At 44.1% G+C, this 27,092-nt stretch overlaps 1 protein-coding gene across 8 annotated transcripts in view; it reads right to left on the bottom strand.

Moving 5' to 3' along the window:
• The window catches only part of AKAP13 (A-kinase anchoring protein 13), a 316,668-nt gene that overhangs the window by 191,477 nt on the left and 98,099 nt on the right, over positions 1 to 27,092 (bottom strand). For all 8 annotated transcript variants that reach the window (XM_061158636.1, XM_061158639.1, XM_061158640.1 and 5 more), the window contains exon 3: positions 5,691 to 5,838. In XM_061158636.1, coding sequence (XP_061014619.1) covers positions 5,691 to 5,838 — 148 coding nt within the window. The remainder of the gene's footprint in view (positions 1 to 5,690; positions 5,839 to 27,092) is intronic.

Here is a 27,092-nt window from a genome sequence, read left to right as displayed (position 1 = left end):
ATATGTGAAGAGTAAGATCAGGGAAGTGGGTGCTTCCTGGTGGCTCAATGGTAAAGAATCCGCCTGCTGATGCAGGAGATGTGGGTTCCATCCCTGGTCCAGGAAGATCCCACGTGCTGCAGAGCAACTAAGCCTGTGTGCCCCAACCACTGAGTCTGCACTCCACAATGAGTAGCCCCCGCTCAGCGCAACTAGAGAAAGTCTTCGTAGCAACAAAGCCCCAGCACAGCCAAAAATAAATAAGCAAACAAAGTTATAATTTTTTTTTTTTTTTGGGAAAAAAGTTAAAAAAAATTTTTTTAACCACCTGAGAACCAACTCTCACCCCGCCGGGCGGACACTGGCCCCACGGTGACACGTGAACTCCATCCGAGTGCTGTGCCCATAGCTCAAGATGGTGCAGGGTCCACACAGGCATTTCACCTGGACACCAGAGAGCACACAGCTTCCGTTACCTGGTCCTCCCCAAAGGTAGCCACGTATACTGATTAGCATTGGGACAGAAAGTTAAGTCTTTTAAAATATAAAATCACGTCTGTCTAGAGATAGCCTTGTAGGAGGAGTACTTTAGGATAGAGAGACTTAGAAAACGTCCAATGAAAAAGTAACTGATTACTTCGGCAGAGCGTGAGGGCATCTCTGATTGGGCCAGGAAAAGCCTAGAACTTCTCAAGTGTTATTTGGGGACCTCAGGACGTCTACTGGCAGAAAGAGAGCCTTGGTTCACAGGAACTGAGAGATACAGTGCTTTCACTGCAGGCTACCTGTTGAGACCTCGGCTGTAAGCAAAGATTTTTAGTTAAGCCCCCAAGGACTTCTGATCATGGTAAATGTACTTTTTTCTTTCTTTTCAATAACAAATCTGCTTTATATAGTATCTTCCCCTGATAAGTGAGAAAGAAAGGAAAGATACCAAAGAGCTGAGTCAAATTCTGGGTCAAGGAATATTTGCTATCTTCCTGTCAAACAAGAACCTTTGCTGTGAATTCTGAAAGCAAATGACAGACATGCGGGGTGATGCTAGGATTTCATGTTATGAGAGATTCTGCACCAAAGCCTTTCACAAAGATTCACCCACTGAATACCCTGCCTCATTTTCCATGCTGCAGTTCCTGTTTGCTTGGTCTACCTTCACATTTAATTAATAAAAATGAGCACAGGACAGCACCTCATATCCCCCCAGAATTACCTTCAGCGGGTACTCAGATTTCTTTATATTACTTACTTATCCTACAGCCTTTATAAAGAAAACATCTCGACCTCATCCCGCAAGAAGAATCACTGTTTTGGTAAAATGGGATTGGGGTTGGATTTGTTTTATATGAAGAGAAAAGAATAGAGGTATTTTATTTTTATTTATTACAAAGCCAACAAGTTTTGTCTTTAGACATATGTTTCACAGCAAATTATAAACTAGTCAGTTTCATAGGTATTTTGAATATAGTCTTATACTATAAAACTTTTTTTGTCTAGTGTTAATTAGCACAAAGACAGCTTTACTTTCAAAAGAGAGGACAGTATTTCCAAAGTCTTCATATGTTTTTCTTAAAAATTACTATATATGTTAAAAATTACACATGCACTTTAAAACAGTCAAACTTAAAGGCAGATAAAGTCTCTAAGGCTCCAGTTAACTGTCCCAAGATGCTGCTACTCTTAACATAATTTCATTTTTTAAAAAGGGGGGACTGTATCATATCTACAGCCTGTCTATGATGATAATGCAAGAAAATGCCTTTACCATTTCTTTATACCTAAACATACATATACAATTCATTGTTAAGTTTATCATCAGAAAAGCCAAAAAGTGAGAAAATATGAAAAAGTGTTGGGGGGGGGGGGAGGGCAATGGACTGTAATCTCAATATCTGGAGTCAAAGAGATTTTTTTCGGGGACTATCAAGAAATGTCTCCTCTCTTTACCCACCAAAATCATAAAAGGTCACAGATGAATGAACATCAAGGAGTGGCTGTCTTAGGAAGGTCAATCAATCATCTCGTTTTCGTGAAAACTAAAATATTACACAGCAGTGACAGTGAAACACACGGAGGACTCCAAGAAAAATCAGAGCCAGCAATCTGGGTGAAACTTGACATTTGCAGACACAAAGCTCTCGTTCTTCCATGGTCAGGCGGACGACTAGGACCCGAGGAGTGAGCCCCACACAGCGGGGGGCCCCAACAGCAGCTGCAGCGGACGGACCAGACCATGCGCGTTCCCCCTCTAACCAGGACGCACATGCGCATTCCCCCTCTAACCAGACCATGCGCGTTCCCCCTCTAACCAGACCATGCCGGGTCCCCTCAACCAGGACGCACATGCACATGCGCGTTCCCCCTCTAACCAGGATGCCCAAGGCAGGTGCGGACTTGCCACGAGGAACCGTGGCTAATCTGACGCTGCGCTCTGCACAAAATCTGAGACCATCAACAGGACACACAGAAATCATCAGATGCAGCTCTGGACAGAAAACACAGGCTCCTGCCCCCAGTCAAGAAGACAGAGAGTTCTCTGGCAGTTTGCAAAAGAAAGGGGTGGGGGGCGTGTGTGTGTGTGTGTGTGCGTGTACGTGTACACACGTATGTACAACCTTTCTATCAGGGCAGTTTCTGAGAACCAGGATGAGTTTCAACATGGTAAAAACCCGGTCCCATCAAGTGGCACCAGAGAACATGACAGACACGAATCCACGCCCTGGTGAAGCTGAGGCTCCAGCAGAGGCGAGCAGAAAATAAATCACACGTGTCAACGAGTGAGAAGTTGATCAGTGCAGTGGAGAAAAGTAAAGCGTCGAAAGGGGCCAGGGGGTGTGTAGAGGAGGCAGGTTTTTTTAAATATATAAAGGAGAAGGTACACTTTTATAAAGTGGACAGGAAAGGCCTCACTGAGAAGCTGATTGATTATCTGAGTAAAGACCTCAAGGAAAATAAGAAACAAGTCAAAGAAATCCCCCCAAGGCAGATTTAAGGCCATTTACTTCTTCACGAAAATATTAACTCTGTAATATAAACAAGAAATTCAAAATTAGCCTATGAACCCCCAAATCTGCTTGTGTCTCCCCACTCCTCCACAACAGTTGCTGAGCCAATCTGGACAACACCAGCTGAAAAAGACAAGAGAAGAGGAAAAACCACACGCCTGATGACCAGAGTGATGAGATCCACTCAAAAGTCTTTCCCCCTTCAGTAGCTAACAGAGGTCCTCCTCCACCAAGGAGGGAGGCTCCCTGGAACCCCTGCGCAGACACCCAAGGCTCAGGCGGCGCCTCGCTCTTCATTCGGCCTGCTCGGACCACGGGGTCTTAAAGGACTGGAATCCTTTGTCACCTCCGCTGGGATTAAGGGCCTCAGGCAGCAGCCTGACTGAATCAGGCGGGCTGCAGAATATGCAGGCCAGCGGGGAGCAGAGGGGACAAGTTGAGAGAAGATGGCACTAGGTAAGATCACAATTGGAGGGGAAGAGAGCTGCTTAGAGGCAGACTAGGAGAGGCCAGGCACTGGGACTCCAAACTCCAAGCAAAGGGGTCAGGAAGGTACTGAGGATTCGGATCAAATTAGGGAGAAAGGGCAGAATACAATATCCATTCTGGCGGGCTGGAGCCAGCAGAACGAGGGTACCCAGAGCCGACTGGTACAAAAGGACACCCAGTGATGTGTGGGGCTGGGAAAGAAGGGGTCCTGAGACCTATTACAGAGGTGGCAGCCCAGAGGCAAGGCGGGGAACGGAAACTGAAGTCAAAAAAGTAGGCTGGGGACAGTATACAAGGATCTGGTAAGCACTTTGAGCACTTGGTTGTCATACAATACCATGGATCTGTGAACCGAAGGCAGTAACCGCTTGCAGCCCACACTAACTTAGTACCTTCACACTGAAGGTATCAGAGCCGCCAGGCACAGCCCTCTCCCCCAAGAGGCTGGACCCTGCTGTGGCTGAGGGCGGCATCAAGGACACAGGGCTATGTCCTAACAGCTGTCCTTCCTCTGGGTTAGTTGCTCGGTCGTGTCCGATTCTTTGCGACCCAATGGACTGTAGCCCACCAGGCTCCTCTGTCCATGGGGATTCTCCAGGCAAGAAAACTGGAGTGGGTTGCCATTCTCTTCTCCAGGGGATCTTCCCGACCCAGGGATTGAACCTGGGTCTCTTGCACTGCAGGTGTATTCTTTACCATCTGAGCCACCAGGGAAGCCCATTTTCCTGGTATCTGCTTGCAGGCTTTCTTGCTATCTTATCTACCTACACACACACACACACACACACACACACACACACACACACACATATCTATACATCTACATATCCACAAACACACAAACTGATACAGTACTTCTAAATCAGGAGGAAAAGTAAGTTTATAAAAGTTATCCTCATTGCTTTCCTAATCAGAGCGCAGTCAGGCACTGACTGAGTCTCTATAATACCCAGCTGAGGGGCTGTTGCTCACTGCCACGCACACGAAAGATGTGTCTAGCAGGGGCGACCCTGGATAGCTCCCACTCAGCAAACTGCAAGTTCCAGATTAGACCCTCTGACATGACATCCATCACAGGAACAAGACGACTGGAGCTCTAAGTTACAAAGGAGGATACGTAACACTCTTTAGGGGAAAGAAAAAACAATCAGTACCTCTCCTGAACTTCCTCAATCTCCCATCCCTAAAAGTCTGAGGGAGAGTATACATCGGAACTGCCAAAACCTTTAAATTCTGTATTTTCAAAATCACTTTTGTCAAGGAGGAGGATAAATACAGCTTTTAACTGTCAGAATCTCAGTTTGTGAATGTGGTATAACTTCTAGGACCTGGCAGGCATCAGAAGTGAAGTCAGGTTATGTAAAACAGCACAGCAGCAACCACAAACTGGTGGTTTTTTAACATGATCTATTTCAACAAAAGTGGAATCGATGTTACATAAAAACACTGAAGACAGGAAAAGTTCCCAGAAGAACGGAATCCATTTTGTTCTCTGAAAGCAAATGGTTCAACTGTCAACACTTTTTATGGGTTTCCCCCTAAATGTCCCCTCTTTTGTACTCAGATGAAATTTAACCAATTATTAACTTTGAAGCAAGGTTGAGGAAAGACAGAATAAGTTCATTTCCAAACACAAATCAGTATACCTTCAGATGCCTGGAATCAGTCAAAAGCCGTTTCTGGTGGAATTAGCAATGATATAATGACTTTGCAAAGGATTTTCAACAAGTAAACAGTTTCCTTTTAATTCCATTAAATGGATAAATCCAACAGTGATTAAGTATTCATTTCACCATGAACAATAACCTGTTAATTTGGGGGAACTTTGGTTTTTACACTCTTCCCCTCACAGATACGAAGGAATGTATTAGCAGTCGCATTTTACCTTTGCTTTTGCCAAAATGAAAATCAGAATCAAAATTGTAGTCACACGCAGTGACCGCATGAATTTATCTTTTAAATGTATTTTACTTTGATTCAACATTCCAATAAATTAAAATTTTTGTTGATCTTAACGACTGTCTTCTAATTTATGACACCATTCTATTTCAATTATTTTTAGTCAGGCTCAGGTTTTGTGCAACAAGCAAGAAATAAAATGAAGTGTATTTAAAACAAAAATGCAACTGCAGTTTCCTCACCCTGATTGGTTCTTCCTATCACTCTATGCTAGAACACAGAATAAATAAAGGCAGGTGAAGACTGTGTTCAAACACTTACCAGGAGCGATGGTCTCCAGCGTGTTAGAACTGACCTTCCGGGTACTTGTACAATGGTGGAGGGTGGAACCCGAAAACACCAAGTAAAAAACTACATCATCTTCAACTTTGTCCTCTTCCGCGAGCAGTACAGTAACAACACAGTCGCCCTAGGAAAGGCGGAGAGAGAGCAGGTTTGCATTAGTAAGGTTCTCTTGGGGAGCTGATTTTTACACAACATCAAACTGAAAGGGAAATCAATGTATCACAGAAACTGCACCCATTCTAGCAAGTTTATACAAACACTGACTGAGCCCTTAATGTGCCGGGAAGTGGTCTAGGCATTGAGGATACGAAACAATCTGTCTTCTTTCAGCTTACATTTTAGTGAAGGTGATGAGAAAAACAAGTAAACCAACAAGATATTGGGATATTTACTTGGAAAATTTTTTAAAAGAACATAAAACGGCTCCCTTAAAAAGCTCTGTAAAAATTCCAGGAAAATCTAAAAATAAGGCAGAGAGGACGGAGGAAGTACATTAAACAGCTACATCCTTATACTTCGAATGCCCTTTAACCTCTGTGTTCTGTTTGCTGCAGTAACTCTCTAAACTCTACATCCCACGAGTCACTGCCAAGTCCACCCGTCCTACAGTAAACACGGAGTGCCTCCGAAGAGCTGGCTGGAAGCAGTAGAGTGCAAAGGACCTGGGCTCAAGACCAATCTGGGTTTAAACTCCATCTAAAAAGATTTTACTTAAATCCTCTAAATCTCAGTTTTCTTGACTGCATAAATGGAGATAATACCTTCTCTTCTTACAGCTAACACGTGAGAACTCTTGAAACACATTCACCACTCAGCCTAGGATAAGACTCTCAACCTGTGAGGATGGGAGGGTTGCTTTTCCAACAATGTGTGTTTCCGGACCATCTGGAATTGCTGTTCTTCTTTATCCCACCCCCTCCATCAAGCCATAAATCTAATCCCAGTAACTCTGCCTGTGACTCTGCAACTATTTAGAAGTTAAGACATCTTCATCCTTCACTTGCTGATTATCTTCTTCCTGGTAAAGAATCTGCCTGCAATGCAGGAGAATTGGGGTCGATCCCTGGGTCGGGAAGATCCCCTGGAGAAGGGAAGGACTACCCACTCGAGTATTCTTGCCTGGAGAATCCCATGGACATAGGAGCCTGGTGGGCTACAGTTCACGGGGCTGCAACTATCATTTTCAATCATCTTCTAACAACTTTTTTTTGGCTACACCACGAAACATGTGGGATCTTAAGTTTCCCAACCAGGAACTGAACACACGCCCCCTGCAGTGGAAGCTGAGTCCCAAACCACTGGGCCACCAGGGAATTCCCTCTTCCAGCAATTTTTATAGATTAATCTTTTTTTAACTGAGATCAGTGGCTAAATTAAATTTATTCTATGAAATAGAGTCCTAATTGCCATTCTCCCAAACATTATATAATTTATGTGGTAACCATAAACAAAGGACTTTAAAGCACTGAGGCTTAGGTTGTGTACATCTTTAATGATATGCTATGGAAAATCTAATTAAGAGAAAGTCAGGCCATTTTACCATTAAATAGGGGAGAATTCTCATTACTTACAGCATTTTTTCCCTTCCTACATTAGCAGTAATAAAGCCAATTAAAGAACCATGCCACTCTGTGGCCACAACTTAATGGCCAGCAGCAGAACAGAGAAGCAGGTAGTGCTTCAGTCCATAATGGAAACCAAACATCTGAAAATCAAACTTGGGATCAAGGCTAGTAATAGGAATGCTCTGAATTCCAAGCAGTTCCCAGAGCCCAAAGTGCCTCTCTCTAATTTTTTCCCAGGGCTCTAGGCAGTGCCCTGTGTCCGACATGGGTTCCAGTCTGCTGTAAGAAGTCAGAATGAACTACAAGTAAGCTGTAACCTACCAAGACTGATGAACTGGAAAGTTCCCAAGCACCCTAACACAGGAATAGCATGGTCAGTACAACAGCATTACCCCTGACTTCAGACACTATTTAAACTTCAGAACTTGTACGTCCCTATTTTGGAAATGTTTTTGAAAAGTTTAAGCTGGTAAAATGTTTACTATCCTTTGGCATAATAAACTACAACCAGAAAAATGTCTGCAGCATACATACAAAGAAGAATCAATTTTTCAAGGTATTGAAATATCACTATAACCTGAAAAAAAAAGTTGCTGAAAGTTCTAAAGTTTCATTTTTTAGAGCACAGGTCGGCAAAGTCTGAGCCATGGGTCAAGTCCAGCACTCTCGTTTGTGTACGGCTCACAAGCTGGGGAAGGTTTTTACATTTTTAAGTGGTTGAAAAGAATAAATAAATGTGCGTGTGTGTATGTGTATATATATATTTATGTGTGTGTATACACACACGCACATGCACACGCGCGCAAGAGTGCCAAGTTGCTTCAGTTGCATCCAACTCTGTATACCCTACGGACTACAGCCCATCAGGCTCCTCAGTCCATAGGATTCTCCAGGCAAGAACACTGGAGTGGGTAGCCATGCCTTCTTCCAGGGGATCTCCCCAACCCAGGGATCGAACCCGTGTCTCCTGCACTGCAAGCAGATTCTTTACTGGTGAGCCACCCGGGAAGGGAAATATATATACATACACACACACACACACACACACACGTATATATATGGAAAAGTAAATGGCAACCCACTCCAATATTCTTCCCTAGGAATTCCTATGGACAAAGGAGCCTGGTGGGCCACAGTCCATGGTGTTGCAAGAGAGTCGGACATGATTTAGCAATTAAACACACACACACACACACACACACACACACTTAGGACTCATAAGCCCCTATTTTGGAAACATTTTTGAAAAATTGAGGCTGGTAAACTATCCTTTGGCATGATAAAACTATAACCAGTTAAAATGTCTGCAGCATACAAAGAAGAATCAATTTTTCAAGGTATTGAAATATCACTATAAACTGAAAAAAAAAAAAAAATGCTACTGAAAGTTCTGAAGTTTCCTTTTTGGAGCACAGGTTGGCAAGTATGAGCCGTGGGCCAGGTCCAGGCCTCTGCTGGTTTGTGTGTGGCTCACACATATTAACACGGGAAAATTCTATGACATTCAAACTTTGGTATCCATAAATAAAACTTTATTGGGACACAGTCATGTCATTTGTTTACAGTGTCTATGGCTACTTTCGCAATACAACGGGCCATCAAAGAGTTGACTTTGCTCTGTCACTTGAGTTGTATCTGACTCTTTGCGACCCTGTGGACTGTAGCCCGCCAAGCTCCCGTCTCTGGGATCCCCAGGCAAGAATGCTGGAGTGGGTTGTCATTTCCTACTCCGGGGAATCTTCATGACCCAGGGATCGAACCCGAGTCTCCTGCCTGCATCTCCTCATTAGCAGGCAGCTTCTTCACCACCTGAGCTGTCAAGGAAGCCCACCGAAGAGCTGGGTTATTGCAAAAGAGATCACAGAGCCTGCAAGCCTACACTATTAACAATGTGGACTTTTGCAGGGGGAGAAAGTTTGTTTTTCACTTAGATATCTAACCTGAAATTCAAGGAATACATCTTTTTTCAAAATCAAAAAGGTCCTCTCCACAAAAGCCCCAACATCTTGCCAGGCGACTTTCTGCGCCCAAGACACAGGCGACACCTGGGGCCTTCTCTTCACTGCGGTCAGAAGGGACGGCTAATAAGCAGCTGAAATTCCTTTCAATAAAGCTTTCAGGAGCAACCTCTTCCTTCATTCCCAAGACAAAAGTAAGTTTTAAATTGCTTCCATAGCTCTATTTTTTTTTTAAACACTGAGTCAGCTACCCACAATATTAAATAGAAGTGAACACAGAAGCCTAATTCACCTCAAACTCACTTGAAGTTTAGGTTCTGAAGGCATCTGGAATTAAAGCATCTGTTCTCCTTGAAGGAATACTCTCAGCACTCTGATAAAGTTGCTAGGAGCAAACAATAAACATTTGGACTCCGCATTTCAGCCTCATGACTCCTGTTTTACTGCAGTAGTAACCAGACACTTAGAACTATTCGAGATGGCCTTAAAATAGGTGATTAAAAAATAAAAATGGAAAGCAGGTCTAAGGAAGAAGCTCAGTTGAGGTGGTCGTTTTCATCACACCTTCCCCGAGAGATACCCTGGTGATGGATCTTGCTGCTCAGGGGAAGGAGAGGCCGGCCCCGGGGAACAGACAGGTCAACCAATCCAGGTTGCTAACCAGTTAACATGTCTGTTGTGTTTTTACCTATAACAGATAACTTATTAACAACGAAAATTTTCAAGACATTCTTGATGAAAATTTTAGTTTGACCCAATCCCAAAAAGAGAATGCATCTACATCTGCATTTCTCCAGTAATCTGAATTCAAAAACCATGGCGTATTATTACAAAAATAATCCCATGTTTTTTCATTCATGAGACATGTATCCTTGAACCTGACCATTTCTCCAGGGTCCTAACTAGTTTTGCTGACAGATGACACAAGAACTAATGGAAAGTGCCATCTACACCAGGCCTCATTTTCTAAGTCACAGGTGATCCCCGATAGATAAGTGCATTGTAATTCTAAATGACAGGGATCAATCACTTACATAGCTTTAAATGGTAGCTATGATCTCCGTTCCCCACCTTTAACTCATTTACATTGTAGATAAACTATTAATAGAACTAAAATCATCTTTATGTACCTACTAATAAGCAGGAAAAAAAATTTATCTTCCACTTAGATTTCTATCCTGGAGTCCTAAGAATAAATCTTCTTTTCTAGATCAAGGATTCTCTCTCTGCATTAGGCCTACCATCTTGCTGAGAGTCTCTCCTTGCCCCAAGATACTAGTCATGTCTAACTGGAGACGGTAACTGCCTCTCACTGGGGACAGTACCGTGACGGGGACAAACTGAATGGGGCAGAGAAGAGCATTGGAGGCGTGGGAAGGAGCGACTCTCGGTGTGGGGACAGACAAGGCCCTGGAAGCAGGCAAGGTGCTGGGTGGAGATGAGGCGGGTGAGCTACAGTCCTGTGGGAGGAACGCTAAAAGAAGGGACGGCGCTGATCTCAAAGACAGCAAGACAGTGTCAGTCACAAGGTTCTGGAAGGTGGGCCCCTTCAGCAGCAAGATAACTGGCATGGAACGTATGCTGGGGCTGGCCTGTACAGGCCTGTGAGGGCGCATCACGTTTTCAGGAACCCCACAAACAAGCTGTTAGACACGGCCACTATTAAAAGTATATGATCTTCGCTTTCCTGAATGGAGAAAGTGATATCAACACATATAGGCTATCACATATGAAATGGAGAGCTGTGAGAAGCTGCTGAGTAACACTGGGAGCCCATCCCGGCGCTGTGATGACCCAGAGGGGCGGGGTGGGAGGAGGCTCAAAGGGAGGGGATATGTGCATCATTATGGCTGATTCTCGTTGCTGTATCGTGGAAACCAAGACAACACTGTAAAAATTAAAAAACAAACAAAAAAACAGACATGTAATTAAATGCCGGATGAAATGCAAAAAAAAAGTAAATGATTTAAATTTATAATTATGTAAATATTAAAGAGATGTAACAAACCCTCAAAACATCCTGTTGTAGTTCTTTTGCCACTTGAATAAGTGGCACAAAAACATGAAATGAGCTAATGTCGCCTGTCTCCTGATCCTACCCGCTGAGGACACAGCATCGCAGTGCTCCTATTAAAGAATGCATGCCCTCGACTGAGTCAGAAGAAAACATCACACACAACCAGACTGAGAGGCTTTCTATTTAAAAAAAAAAAAAAAGGTTGATCTGAACCTTTCAAAAATGTCACTAATGAAAGACTCAGATTACGGAGACTGAAAAGATTTTCCAACTAAATGCGGTGCATGGTCCTGGGCTGGATCCTGAACGACAAACTGCTATTAAGGACATTAATGGGACATGTGTCCAGATTTAAATGAGGTTTACACACATTTAACACTGTACCAATGTTAGAATTTTCCTGATTTTGGTAACTGTGCCGTGATTTATATGATCCCTGTTCTTAAGAAACACACAGTGAAGTATCTGGGGTAAAGGAGAATGTCTATAGGTTACTCTCAAATGATTGGGGTGGGAGAGAATGATTAAGCAAATGAGGTAGAATGTTAACAGTTAGTGAAGCTGGGTTTAAGGCATACAGAATTTCTTTGTACTATTCTTAAACCTTTACTGTAAACTTGAAATCATTTTATAATAAAGTTTTCAAGAAACAATTTTTCAAATAATTTATATGGCCAGATATTCAAAATTAAAAGGCGCAAAATTAAGTTCCATTTCTGAGGCTTTTAAAAAAATTTTTTTAACATCTTACACTAATCTTGGTCACTAATACCATTCTCTACTAAAAGGAACCAAGGCTGCTGGAAGATGGCTGTTTCCAGGTCTAGGTCAAGGGTATGTCAAGATGAGCTTGGAACATCTAGCTTTGAAAGAAAGTAAGCAAACGTCCTCCTCCCTCCCCTAAAAAAGGACAGGGACATGCTGACACGATGCACATCGACGTGGCTTCCTCTGGCCAAATCTGGGACAATTTTAGACCAAACTGTCAATGAAGAACAGTAATGAATTATAAACAATAAAAAAAAAAATAGGAAGGAAGCCATGACTCTATACCAACAATAGACAAAGAGGAGAAAGGTGAGCGCCTACGTATAGGGGAATGAGGAAGGCTGATGGTCACAGTGGGAAGAATGTCAAACTAATGAAAGTACTATCATTTTGCCGTCATAATGGGAGAGATTGAGTTTGGCAAAAATTTTCAGTGAGTACTCAAGTTAGGGGAAAATTCTGATGAGGAACAAGCTATTTACCTTGCCTTAACAGCGTCTCCCCAGGCTGTCATGTTACGTGGCAGCCTGGACGCGAGGGGAGCTTGGGGGAGAACAGATACACGGACGTGGACTGCTGAGTCCTTCACTGTTCACCAGAGACTACCACAGAACTGTAACCAGCTGCACTCCAATATAAAGTTTAAAGAAAAAAAAAAAAAAGAGGGGTACTGTATTCGTGGACTTGTCTCAGATAACGAAGGCTGACAGAGACATGACTGCTAAAAACAGTAATTAGCTCCACTGTGATTTATAAGAGAAAAGCTCCTGTCTTAGGAAATTCACACTGAAGCATGTAAGGGGTAAAAATCCATTACATATGGCACTTTAGCAAAAGGCAATAAAGGAAACATTGTGAGTGTGTACTGGTTTTTAGAGAGTACAAAAGATAAATCAAACGGGGTAGAATGTTTGTGAGTGCTAATTACCCTGAGTGACTAGCATCTGGGTATTCTTTGCCCTGACTTTTTTTTTTAACAACTTCTTATGAATTTCAAATTATTTCCACACATAAGAGTTTAAAAAACAAAGATAAGGGGAAAATGTTTAATTCACAAAGGTTTAAAGGCCTCACGGACTAGGGATATGGCAAGCTCAATCAACACAGATGTGGACAAAGGTCTACGCCGACAGCAACCTGTTTATACAGTTCCCCTGGTGCTCAAGCCCAGGCTGAGAGTGTGGAGCACCCCCACCCCCATGCACAAATGCCTCTCACCCAACAAGAGAGGGAAAATAACTAACACACCACAGCAACCATTTTAATCACTAAATTAGTTTTCTGCAAACAATAAATACACAGGAGCCTGGTGACAAGAGAAAGGGACGCGGGCTCACCACAACCATTTTCTGAGCGCCCCCTGCAGGTCAGAGGCAGCACCAGCTGCTTTGCAAACTCAACCGAGTATTTGCAAGGCAAATATCTTTACCCCTCTTGGAGATGAGAAGAGCAGCCCAGAGGACATTAATGTTTAAGAACACAGCTAGGAAAGGCTAAAGCTGGGATTCAAATCCAAGTAGGATTCCAAAGTCTCTATTCTTTCCACGATTCTGACACCAAGGTTAGTGCAGGAAACAGAAAGGAGAGAAACGCAAAGAGGGAATTCTCAGAAGAAACATGTTCAAGAGCAAGCGACAGACACCTGAAGGTCTGCAGGCAGAGGGAAAGTGTGCTGAAAACAAGGGAGACGAAGGATCCGGAGGTGATGTGGGAGCGTTCAGGCAGCAGACAAGCCGAAACCGAGGGCAAACTCACACTCAGGCACACCGGCTGCCTCGCCCCAAGGATGTGTGACAAAGCCGAAGAGTGCGTGTAAGTGTACACTCGGCACACGAGGGCTTCCCCGGCCTCAGCGGCAAGACTCCACCTGCAGCGCAGGTGCTGCAGGAGACGCAAGTTCGACCCCTGGGTCGGGAAGATCCCCTGAAGGAGGGTATGGCAACGACTCCAGTATTCTTGCCTGGGGAACCCCATGGACGGGGCGGGCGCCTGGCGGGCTGCAGTCCATAGGGTCACACAGAGTCAGACATGACGTGACTGTGCACGCACGCACGCAGCCCACTATGTTGTACGCGTGTCTCATCAACATCTAAAGTTTATGGAAAGCAAGAACTGTGTCTCGGGGGGCACTTCACACAGTGCTTTTGTAGCAACAAGAAGCTTCTCAGTAACTACATGAATAAATGAAGGGAGCAGGTAGCAGTTTACACAGAATATTAATGGCAAGCCAAAACATTCATATTTGAACCTGAATGTAGGCAAGAAAAAGAAAGAAAAAACAGTTTTGAGTGGCATGTTTTGGGAGAAAATTGGATGTAGTGAATGTTCTGGAAAGGTTTATCTCTCAGAAGTATTCTAAGAAGGAAAAAGAGAACAGAGGCAAGGAAACCAGTCTAGGAAAATATTACAAAAACACAGTACAAGGAAGCAAAAGGGACTTAAACTACTCTGGCACCAAAATGACCTAAAAAGAAATAAATGTGAGAAAGGCATGTGGCTGAAAATAATTTGATGAAATATGACAGCTGACAATGGGAGCTGGACAAATATAGGAAGAGAATAGACATGAAGCAACACTAGGAGAAAAAAAATGGGTATCTCTCCAAGGAAAAATGGGAGGGGGCTGTGAGAATGATTTGTGAGAAAGTGGATGATAAGCTTTAAATGTCAACTTTCATCTACCAGCAGGAGGGGAAACTGTAGACATCATATAGACAGGACGTGCACCTGCTCAGTCATATCTGACTGCGACCCCATGGACTGCAGCCCGCCAGGTTCCTCTGGCCAAGCAGGACAGGGTATCAGAAAAGGTCTGGGTTGGTGAGGCAGATCTGAGAGTCAACCCACACTAAGTTAAGAAGCCTTGCCAGCAATGAGGTCGCCATGGTAACAGAGAGCCAAGGACTAGACCCCAGGTTCCTATAGAGGAGGGCAGGGAGGGAGGGACAGACCACGCAAGGACAGGCCAGCCAGAGAAGAGAAGAAATCAAGGAACACAGCATCAGTGATGCTAAAAGAGGTGAGGAGTAAAGGATCCGCAGTGATGCTTACGCAATCTTCAGAACACACAGGGGAGGAGAGTTGGGAAGACAGGAAAGCAGCAAACTCAAGAACTGTTTCATTTTTCTCCAGCCTTAAATGGGTCTTCTCACAACATACTATTCCAGGCCCTCAACCCCAGAAACAAGCTCCTTTGGACCCAACAGGAACTGAAACTCAAATGCCATCAAGGAAGAGTATGAGGCTGACCGTACTTCTCTCTGTTTAACGGCAGCCACAAGCGAGTCCTCTCTAGCCCAAAACTTAAAATACTGAGATTTTTTTTCATTTTGCATACTCGAGAGAGCTCACAACTACAATAAATATCACTTCCTAGATTCGTGACGCAATTAATTTCCAATCATCAAAAATATTTCAAATTTCTCTTTACTTTAACCATTTTGTTAATAATAACCTGAGTAACTACAAAAGTCTTTGTATTTTTTCCGAGATCATATCACTCACAATCGTTGATCTGTACTAATGAGGTAGAAAGCCAGACTGAACTAATGAAAGTTAAAGGACTTTCAGAGAACTTATTGCTATCAAATATACTACAGGACCACCAGCCATCAGTTATTGGGATTATTTTTAAAATAGGAATATTTGAAATTTTAGTGTTGATATGTAAATAAGCCTTAAAATACTTGAAAATATTTTATTACTTGAAACATTTCCTTGAGTGTGTTTTATTAGTTCATAACTTTTTACTGCTAGTATAAATTTTTATTCCAGCCCATCCATCAAGTAGATAAGTTAAACAGTTGAAAGATATTTAACAGCCCAATATTAATGTGTTCGTTCCCTTCCCTTCTGCTCTGTTCCCATTACCAAAGCCTTAAGTTATTCATCCAGTGATGCTTAACAAGCACACAGTGCCTCTGTTTAATACAATTCATCTCTGGTATCAACTGGTACTAGAATTATAAATACTTCCTGTCCGCCAGGAGCCTAGACAGACATGTCTATGGACAGAAGGCCACCCGGTAAGTGCTCTAATTAGCATAAACACAAGCGTCTCTAGGCACCCACACTCTGTCCTGAGGTAGGTACAGGTACGAGGAAAGCCTCTCCAGGGAAGTGGCTGCGCCCGAGTCTGCTCATGGCTCAGGACAGATCAAGCAGGGAGGAGAGGGTCTTCTGAACGCTTAACCATTTACAGTGGAGTTGGGGCTGGGCCCTCATCCAGCTCATCTCTGTATATGCAACATCTCTTCAGAAGGCCTGAGACATCACAAGTGCTAAATGTCTGCTGGGCTGAACCAAAAACATGTCATCCTTTTGCAAAAACAAACTGTAAAACACCACAAACTAAACCCAACACTAAGTCGGTCTTCCTTATCACTCACTTAACAGTGATGGAGCATTTGGGGAGAGCACTACGGCATCTAGAGGATGAGCTGGTTGGATGGCATCACCAACTCAATGCACACGAGTCTGAGCAAGCTCGGGGAGTTGGTGATGGACAGGGAAGCCTGGCGTGCTGCAGTCCATGGGGTTGCAAAGAGTCGGACGTGACTGAGCAACTGAAAAACAACAAATGTTAGAAACTACTGTAACCATTTTATTTGACATTTATAGTTAGTTTTTGTTTCAACCAGGCTAATCTTTTGCCAGATAAAGATACAGGTCAGTGAAATCCCTATAACCTGCTTTCATTTTTGATCATATGTTTATATTCCAGCCAAAAGGCATTCCCCTTCCCAATGCTAACATTAAACTATTAAATATTATTAGCAATTATGATCAAAATTCATATTGTCTTCCAGCTTCATAATTTTGCAACACTACAGTGGAGTTGCTCAGTCATGTCCGACTCTTTGTGACCCCATGGACTGTAGCCTACCAGGCTCCTCCGTCCACGGGATTTTCCAGGCAAGAGTACTAGAGTGGGCTGCCATTTCCTTCTCCAGGGGATCTTCCCAACCCAGGGATCAAACCCAGTCTCCCGCATTGTAGACAGACGCTTCACCAGGGAAGTCCTAAGACACACATAAATACTTAAAAGGTTTCCAAGCACCACAGACATGGTCCGTTAAAATAAACTCCAGTAGATGGCGCTCAATTTGTCTGTAGAGTGCTCTGTATGGACTGGTTTTAAGGACTACTCTCTCAGAACAGGGAAGAATCTTGAAACTTCAGCTGGAAAAGGAATCAAAATTACAAAAAGCTTGGAAATAATTTAATGTATGGACCCCTTGATGTTTAAGGAAAGTGTTCCTTAAAAAGAAGTTTTTTACAACTCTAAGAGGATGAGCTGTTTGTTTCAATGCACAGCCCGGCCTCTCAGTCTATTCCTGTTAATAAGCAAAGCTAAATTGGTCGAAGGGTGTTGGCTAGCAGCTTTAAAAAACAGCCTCACCCTCTCACAAATGTTTCACAACTCTCTGGAACTGCTTGAGTATTTGGGTCAACACTTAAAGAGACAGTCCCCCTTTGCTAACAGGACCAGGTGTCTGGTTAAAATGCAGACACCATGAGGATTTTTTTTAATTAATTCTTGACAGAACATCTCTCTCTTCCTTCTCTGCCCTCCCAGGAAGCAGATGATTGAAGTGGGGGCATTCTATCATCAAAATCTGGCAATTGGACTTGTGTCCTACCTATCGCCCATACTTATTTGTGTAGCTTCCTTGGCTATCCTTGATCAGGTCTCTTTTTTTCCTCTAAAGGCATCTATGAAACTGGGTCTCCAGGCTTCCAGACTCACCCTCCACACAATACAAGGCAAAAGGACAAATCTCCAAAATACAATCTGGTCAAGTTACTCTCCTGAGACTCATGGATGACCAACAGGATGACGTTCTAACTCACGAGTGTGTCCCTTCAACTTGCAGGAAACGAGGTTCCCCCCAACACGGCCCTTGCTCCCCAGCCGCCTCTGCCTCCCAGAGCCCCTCCCGCCGTTATTGGTGGGCCAACTCTTCTGATCCTGTGGACTGTAGCCCCCCAGGCGCCTCTGCTCATGGGATTCTCTAGGCGAGAATACTGGAGTGGGTTGCCATGCCCGTCTTCTCTACCCAGGGATCGAACCCAGGTCTCCTGAGCTGCAGGAGGGTTCTTTACCGACCGAGGCACCAGGGAAGCGCCACACAAACCCTGCAAGCGCACAACACACGGACGGGAGGACACGCCGGGAGGCTGAAGCCTCACTCTGGCTACGTGAGTCTCACCACCTGGCCACATGGCCGCCTTCACCTGCCACGTCCTCCTCTCACGTGACCGCCGCCGCCCAGGAGGGGAGGGCGTGAAATCAGCCCCGCCTTTCTATTCCGAGGACTCACCTCGTCTCCTTCCTCGGGTGGAAGGCCTGCCTGCTGATCTAACACACGGTGCGCCTCCCTCTGGGCATGGAGGCCTCTCCTGTCTGTGCAACGGGCAGTGTCCGCGTGGGGGGAACCAGTGGGTCCAGGGCGCCTGCTCAGATCTCACTCCCAGCCCAGGATACGAGACCATGAAGAGAGACAATCAAAGCTGGAAGCGAGGACACTGTCAACTACACCAAGATTTAGGAAAGTGGTAGTTGCTCAGTCGTGTCCAACGCTCTATGACCCCATGAACTGCCCGTGGAATTCTCTAGACAAGAAAACTGGAGTAGGGTGCCATTTCCTTCTGCAGGGGATCCTCCTGACCCAGGGACTGAACCTGGGTCTCCTGTACTCAGGAGGTTCTTTACCGGCTTTAGGAGGGAAGATGCAAATACAGAATGGGGGGCATCACTGTGGAGGGAAAACCAGGGGCCCCAAGTCCCGTGACTCAGAACTCCAACGTCAGTTGCTATCAGCTCTGGGATTCTTCTAGGGACCACTCAAGTCCTTCTGGGGAACCACAAAATTGTCAGCTCCACAAGGGTAGAACCTGTATTATTACATTCACATATTTTGAAGTGCATGAAATAATTAAATAATGGCTCTTTCATCAAGTGCTAACTATAACAAACCAGCACGACTCTCTTACACAGATTAGGGTCACTATTTAACCCAAAGTACTAGTATTTTAACAAGTACCTAGCATACAGCAGACATCAAACACATGTCCCCACTCATTCAAAGTAAACAAAAATACCCCACATTTCAGAATCTCCATGTCTTTACTTTCCCTTATACTCTCTTCTAGTAAAATATATTTCTCAAAGTAAAACAAAGTAATAAATTTTACTGTTTTTTTTTTTTTTATTTAATTACAGGTGAAGGATTTTAACTGGATGGCAAATTCGGTTTTATGACACCCTCTGAAAAGCACTCAACAAAGACATGTAGAAAAAAATTAAAAACTTGATTAGCTTTAAAGGTAAATTATGAAGCCTTCTTAAAGCTGGCTAAACATTCTAACTGATATTAAATAGCTATATAGACACTGAATGATCCACAATACTTAAAAAATCATAAAGTAGTAGGAAGAAACAGTCTACCATTCCAGATAATAGCAAAATTACCACAGTTCAAAAGCATCACTTCTTCAGCTCTCAGCCTTCTTTACAGTCCAGCTCTCACACTGATACATGACTACTGGGAAAAGCACAGCTTTGACTATACAGACCTTTCTCTGCTTTTTTAATATGCTGTCTAGGTTTGTCGTTGGGAAGATCCCTGAAGAAGCGAACAGCTACCAACTGCAGTAATCTGGCCTGGAGATATTCCATGGACAGAGGAGCCTGGCAGGCTTACAGTTCACAGGGTCGCAAAGAGTCAGACACGACTGAGCGACTTTCGCTTTCAACCACAGGTGTACAGATGTCCCCTCCCTCTTGAATCTCCCTCCCACCTCCCGCCCATGGCTGTCATTTTTAAAATCACATTTAGCCTTCACAGAAAACCTGTAATTCTGGCATTATCCTGCTGAATTTTACAGAGGAAGACTGCAAGGCTCCCACAGCTGATTAGTACTAGAGCAGGAATTTCACCCCTGTCTACTTGACGCCTACAAGGAAGTTACATTTCTCGACCCGGGTCCTCCAAGTGTTGTCCCAGAACCAAAGAATCACCCAGAAGTTGATTAGAAATACATACTTTCAGCCCTCCCCAAAATTAAAGAGCAACAAAAAATGAGGCCCCTTAGGATTACCATTTTTTCCCTCAATATATATATATTTTACTGACGTGTAGCTGACTGTTTCAAGTGCGAAGCAAGGTGATTCAGCTATACATATGCACAAATATTATTTTTCAGATTATTTCCCATTATAGGTTCTTAAAAGATATTGACGATAGTTCCCTGTGCAACACAGTAAATCTTTATTGCCTGTTGCCTATTTATTTTTTTAATTAGAAACTAGCATTCTATTCATACTACGTCAAACAAGTGGAGTCAGCATGTCACAAACTTTTTAGTGAGGCAAAAATTCATTCATAAGGATTACCATTTTCATACAACCTGCCATTTCTGGTGCCTTCTCCTGCATACACATAAACTACAGCAAGTAAGAGATCAAGAACCGAATCATCTTTAATCAAATAGAAGTGAGGAATGCAGGAAGTGAGTAGAGAGGAACGCACCATCATAAGGGGAACTTAAGATCACCTCTGACTTTTAACTAGATGAAGACGATAACAGGAATGGCAGAAAGTTAAGTCCACAATCAGATCAGTGGATCCCACAGACCAAAAAGGGAATGTACCAGTGCCTGGGTTCACTTCAGTTCAGTCGCTCAGTCGTGTTAGACTCTCTGCAACCCCATGGACTGCAGCACACCAGGCCTCCCTGTCCATGGGATTCTCCAGGCAAAAGGAGTGGGTTGCCATGCCCTCCTCTCCAGGGGATCGTCTGGATCCAGGGATCAACCCCGAGTCTCCTGGGCCTCCTGCACTGCAGGTGGATTCTTCACCACTGCACCGCCTGGGAAGCCCTTAACGGCTTTAACTCTGTTTAATCAGAAACACTGAGGGCCTGTTATGTGCAAGGTACTGTGACAGACGCCGAAGTGAGGGCAACAAAAACAATTCTGTCCAATTTAATCCGCAGGAAAGGGGCTTTTAAGACCATCCTTTTTGTTTACTGGTTCATTCTTAAATACTGGGGTGCAACACAATCATCTGGAGGGCTTATTTAAAAGTGGCTTGCAGGGTAATGTGCTGTGGAATCAATGACCACCACAACCAAATAACTGGAATTGTTTACAAACAATCTACAGTCTGAGATTTTTATCAGTGAAGTTATATGAACAGGGTTTCCCTGGTGGCTCGGCTGGTAAAGAATCTGCCTGCAACGCGGGAGACCTGGGTTCAATCCCTGGGTTAGGAAGATCCACTGGAGAAGGGAACGGCTACCCACTCCAGTATTCTGGCCTGGAGAATTCCATGGACTGTATAGTCCACGGGGTCACAAAGAGTCAGACATGACTGAGCGACTTTCACTTACATGAACAACTATCATTAAACTTTTGTTTTTTAAATGAGGACTTCCCTGATGGTTCAGAGGTTAGGACTAGGGGTTTGCAAAGAGGGGCCGCTTCCGCTGCAGGGGATGAGGATTTGATCCCTGGTTGGGGAACCAAGATTCCACAAGCCTCTCACATGGGGGGCACAGGGGAGTGGGGGCGCAAATACACACACACACACACACACACACACACACACACACACACACACACACACACACACACACACACACACAGTTTGTAGGGCTCCACCCCAAGCATTATGATTCAGTAGGTCTGGATGGGGCCTGAAGATCTGCATTTCTAAGAAACTCCTAGTGATGCTCATGCTGGTGGGACCACACTTTGAAAACCAGTGCTCTAGAACAATTCAGCTGCAAGTCAGTCTGGGCAACTCCTCACACCAATGACTGCCCTGAGTAAACAATGTTTACAAGATCTCCAGCTTACATTTGAAGAAGCGACGGCAAGTGGAATCCAGTACTGATGCCAACCTCTAAATGTAGAATGTGATACAAGCATCAGGCTTCGAGGTCCCAGGTTAAGAGAGGGTGGCGGCAACTTAAGGGACTGGGAGTGAAACCGTTCTTACTTGGAGAGACTAGGCAGAAAGGGCGAGAGTTGTGGGTTCAGAGCTCTGCTTCACCTCTCATCAACTATATATTCCTTCATCTGTATCACAGGCCTCAGGTGGGTGAAGAGATGATGTACCTAAGTCACCTTACATAAAAAGTACTCCTTAAGTGTCGTTCTCCTCTTCCTAAGCAAACAAAGGAAAGAGCTACCAACCCAAGTGCTTGTGCAGAGATGCAAGAAGAAGCCACACAATTATGTTTATATGCTTTTGTACTACACAAAATAAAGGAGATAGGTCTCTTTAAAAACTACCTATATATTTAAGGTTTCTATCCGTCAGGGCACCCCTTGCTCTGGCTCTACATTATCCCTCTTCCTCTTTTAGGAAAATCCTTGGTGGTCACATCTGTGGCTCTCTGATGCTTTCCGCCACTCTGTCAGACACAATCCACTTTTCTCTGGAACCGCTTTCCCATCCTCACGAGCACCCAGCACACTCGAAGGGCACCAGGCCCACCCGCTCGGCAGGCCCTGGCAGTTCCCCCTCTGCTCGCCCCACGCCCCTCCTCCATGGCCTTTGGGACACGACCGCTTCCATCGTGCGACCCCCGGCCTAGTCGGAAGACCTCCAGTCGATCCCTGTCCTGCTTGTCAAACGCCATACTCCCTCCATCAGTGCTGGCCAACGGAATTTTCTGCACTGATAGAAATATTCTATCTGCGTTGTCCAACGTGGCAGCCGCCAGCCAGCGTGGCAGCTAAGCTCTCTACAATGGAGGAACTGATTTTTCAATTTTCTTTTATTAATTTCCATGGCTCCATGGGGCCAGTGGCTACCCTAATGAACAAAGCAGATCTATGCCATCTCCTCCTCACCATGTGAATTGTCCTTTCCAGTCAAGCCAGCTCCCTCACCACCCCTGATAACCCCATGTCCACACCTTACTTCACAGATTCTATTCCCCTCTCTCATTCTGCTCTTTCCTTTCTCCAGAGCCACATCTGTCCAGGCTAACGAAACCCCATTTTCCCTGAAGGCCTTCCTATCATTTCTGTCAACATCTCATCCCTCTTCTTGCCATGAACCATCACTGTCTGTCTAACAAATCCAGCATCTGAGGCAGTATTACCTGTACTGTCATTTAATTCCTCATGCATGTGAACTCCAGCGAAAGAATCTATTCCTCGAAGACCAGGTCCTCCATTCACTTAGCAAGTGCTTTACGAATACTTGATGAGTGAGTGAGCTAAGGACACAGAGCATTACATCTTGGCCTTCTTTGGAAAGCAGGACTTCTCTTCACTGGAAGCAAATGGAAAATTTAATTCTATTGCCCTCTTCCCACCACCACTCCCCTTCCCAAATATCCAGATGCTTGGGAAACATCAAGTTAGTGTAAAAACACCCTGCAGAGAGACTCTGAGAAGGCTTTTGGCCTTTATGTATCTCAACCTACTCGGAAAATGCCAAGGAAAAGAAAACGCTATCTGCAAATGCAAAATCTGTTAACTTCAAAGCAAGTTTCTGCAGATGGGCTAACAAGCCCAACAGAAAGAAACTGAAGCTCTTGCTCTGTAAAGTCATCAAAAACTAAATTGAGGAACACTTGACTTCCTTATTTCTTCTGGCACTAGTGACAAAGTTGTCATTATTTAAAACACAGTACTCGGATCTGGCTGGAAAGAGCCTCCAGTCTACAAAACATTGCAGCTGACCCATTCAACATGTATTGTTGAGGCAAAGACAGGTAATTCATTTAAGAGATCATAAAGTTGATAAAGCTCTCTTTGTAGGAGCAACATGTAACACAACAACAGCCAACCAAGAGGGAGACAGCCTTGTTATTTCAACTCCTGCTAGGGAAACACATTTATCCGGAAGAGATAAAATGTTGCCACTACCAAATAGGTCCTCTTCCCCTCCAAAGAGGCAACAGAAAGACGCAACAGAGGACATTAAAGCTGGAGGTAACCTACAGTAAAGAATCTGCCTGTAAATCATGAGAACTTGGTGTGATTCCTGGATCAGGAAGATCCGCTGGAGAAGGGAATGGCTACCCACTCCAGTATTCCTGCCTGGAGAATTCCATGGACAGAGGAGCCTGGTGGGCTACAGTTCACGGGGTTGCATAGAGTCAGACACCACTGAGCAACTAACACTTTTACTTTTCTCAACTATGATTATTTATACCAACTATACTTATGCAAAAACAAACTGTTTTAATTGCTTATGTTAAACCCCCTTCTTTCTCAGCATGACATGGCCACATGGACTCTCATTTCTGGCACTGACGTCAGTTCTGATTAACACACAGTTGTTGTTGTTCAGTCACTAAGTGACGTCCAGCTCTTTGCAACTCCATAGACTGCAGTACGCCAGGTTTCCCTGTCCTTCACCATCTCCCAGAGCTTGCTCAAACGCATGTCCATTGAGTCGGTGATGCCATCCAACCATCTTGTCTTCTGTCGCCCCCTTCTCCTCCTGCCCTTGGTCTTTCACGGCATCAGGGTCTTCTCCAACGAGTCTCAAGGATACCTGTGTCCTAATCCACCCTCCCCTACTTGACAGAACAGAGAGCGACATCATCTAAAACACTGGTCCCTGTTCTAATAGAAATAGTTATAATCACTGGATATTCTTTTGTTTTGTAAGGAAAAAGGAATCCAGTGCCAAAGATATGACAGGATGCTTTTCCTCCCCCCAGAAGCAGTTACAGGCAAAAACATTCAGTGCGATGGGAAAAAGAGAAACGTGAAAGGGCACAATAAACCAGGTCTGTTGGGGTCCTGAGCACCTTCTTTGTAATTAGATTAGCTCTTCCCCTTGAAAGTCTAATAAATGTGGGTTTCATCCCAATCACATGGCAGGTCATGGTAAGTATTCCATACTAACCTATATCTCACGTCTATCTCTCTGCTTTTAAAGGAGTATGTAGTTTTGGGGTGGGGGTTTTGGTTTTCCTGAGGGAGATCTTGAGATGCGTTCACCCAACCACAAATCTTGGGGACACCAGCAAGTTTATAACTGAAGGATCTGAGAAATGAACCCCAAGTTTTTCCTCTTTAAATGTGTTCTTATGGTGATTTTAGTTAGCGGATCATCAAGCATCCAAGATAAACCTTCTGAGTCAGTGTCAGAGCCAAGCCATCCATTCTGGGGTTTCATTAACCATCAAGTGCCCAATGCCCCACTGGAACACTTAGGCAACCAGTAAGGACGTTATTCTAACACAGAAAAGCAGCAAAAAAAAAAAAAGAAAAAACAAAAAAAACCCTGCAGGAGCCGTGCTGTACACAGAAATGCCTCCGTCATTATTCAACAGCCGTGGCTACCTCTTCCTTTCACTGGTCCAGGGCTAAAGAGCCACCCCCATCCTCCTGTAAAAGATCTAGGGATAAAGGTAAGTATCTGATCAAGTAATTCACCAGGATGGTTATTAATGACTTCTCTACAGTCAAGTGTTACAACCCAGGTTTTATTTTTACTCGTGGTTCAGACAGTTAAAAAATCTGCCTGCAATGCTGGAGATTCAGGTTCAATCCATGGATTGGGAAGATCCCCTGGAGAAGGAAATGGCTACCCACTCCAATATTCTTGCCTGACAGGCTACAGTCCATGAGGTCACAAGAGTTGGACTTGAGCAACCAACACTACTCTGAAAGAGAGTTCAATGCTATCTTTTGAAATGCTTCTCCCTCCTTCTGGCATTCCCACTGTTCCCTTTTTTCCTCCTACATAGCCCATGCATTCCCAGACTTCTACCACAACCCTAAATTCCAACCTTCGCCTCTGGCATGCTGGCTGGGCTAGTTACCTGCAGCTCCTGCTACCTGACCAGAACCAGCACAACCTCCATGAAACTTCGGGCAAATCCGTCAGTCTTGCAGTAGCTCAGTTTCTTCACTCTTCCAGCGGAGTGAGGTCAACCACCCCCAAAAATACAATGATTCCCCTGACTCATCTCCCTGTTCTGCAGTCCTGACCTCAGTCACAAAGTTCATTCCCACACGGGGCACCAACCGTGGGGCAGTCACTTGGGGACATCATCGTGGCTTTTTCTCCAGAAAAGTTAAGTCAGAGCGGGGAAAGGAAGTGACTTTCTCTGGAATAATCCAGATGTGCTTATTCTTGACCCCTATTGTCTCCTTGTGCCCCAGAAAGGATAGGGTGTGAGGGATGCTATCAGATGACAGAAGAAAAAGCCTTCAGGGCTGGTCTGCCCAGATTTCTTCTAGAACAAGCCTGGGGCCTTAGATAAGAGGCATTTAAAGAGACCCCTTCCTCCTCCTCCTTCCTTGCTTCCTTTTCAGCTGTTGGTCTGGGGGAGGATTTATTTACTGTTGCTCTTGTCCAGTTGCTAGGTTGCTAGGTCCGGTGGTGCTTAGTGTGTGGGGGTGGTGGCGGGACCTATTTTGTTTGTTTTATAAATACCAACTTTTGTTTCATGTGCCTGGCTTTCTCTTTTATCATCTGGTAGCATCCCTCACCCCCTATCCTTTCTGGGATAAGTATGTGCTTTAATCTTGACAGTGAAAAGGGCTCTACCGCCAAAGGGTACGTGTATTACACTTATAAAAACTACTTGCTGTATGTTGCTTATTGTAAAAAGTGGCTCAGACCAGAAGTCCCATAAGGACTAAAGATAGTGATTCCAGGACTCTACGTCTAGCATGCCTTTTCAACTGGCTAAAGGAATGAGTAGGTTATTTATTCACAGAACACACATCTAAATAAAATCAGACATTCTTAGCTACACTTTGCAAGGATGCTGAACACATCTCCTTACAGTTGTAAGAAGTTAGAGGTGCACAATGAAGACATTGTTATCACATTTATTTCCTTGTGAGCAATACTTTTAATCACAAAGATGACAGCACTGATTCAGGACTCACACAAGGTAAATCTAATAATGAAACCTGGGAAACAAGTAAGCACCTTTATTTTACTTTTTAATGAGCAACTTTGAAAAGGCAATTGTTCTGTCAAAAAGAAGTGAGGGTGACTTGAATTTATGTAGTGTTCCTGACCAAATCCAGAAAAACTTCAGCAAAGTAACTGGCTAACTGGCCATTCTCTTC

The sequence above is a fragment of the Dama dama genome, chromosome 13 (assembly GCF_033118175.1).
Source record: "Dama dama isolate Ldn47 chromosome 13, ASM3311817v1, whole genome shotgun sequence".
Classification (NCBI taxonomy): domain Eukaryota; kingdom Metazoa; phylum Chordata; class Mammalia; order Artiodactyla; family Cervidae; genus Dama; species Dama dama.
Note: the sequence above shows the minus strand (reverse complement) of the source record. Positions and strands in the feature narration are given on the sequence as shown.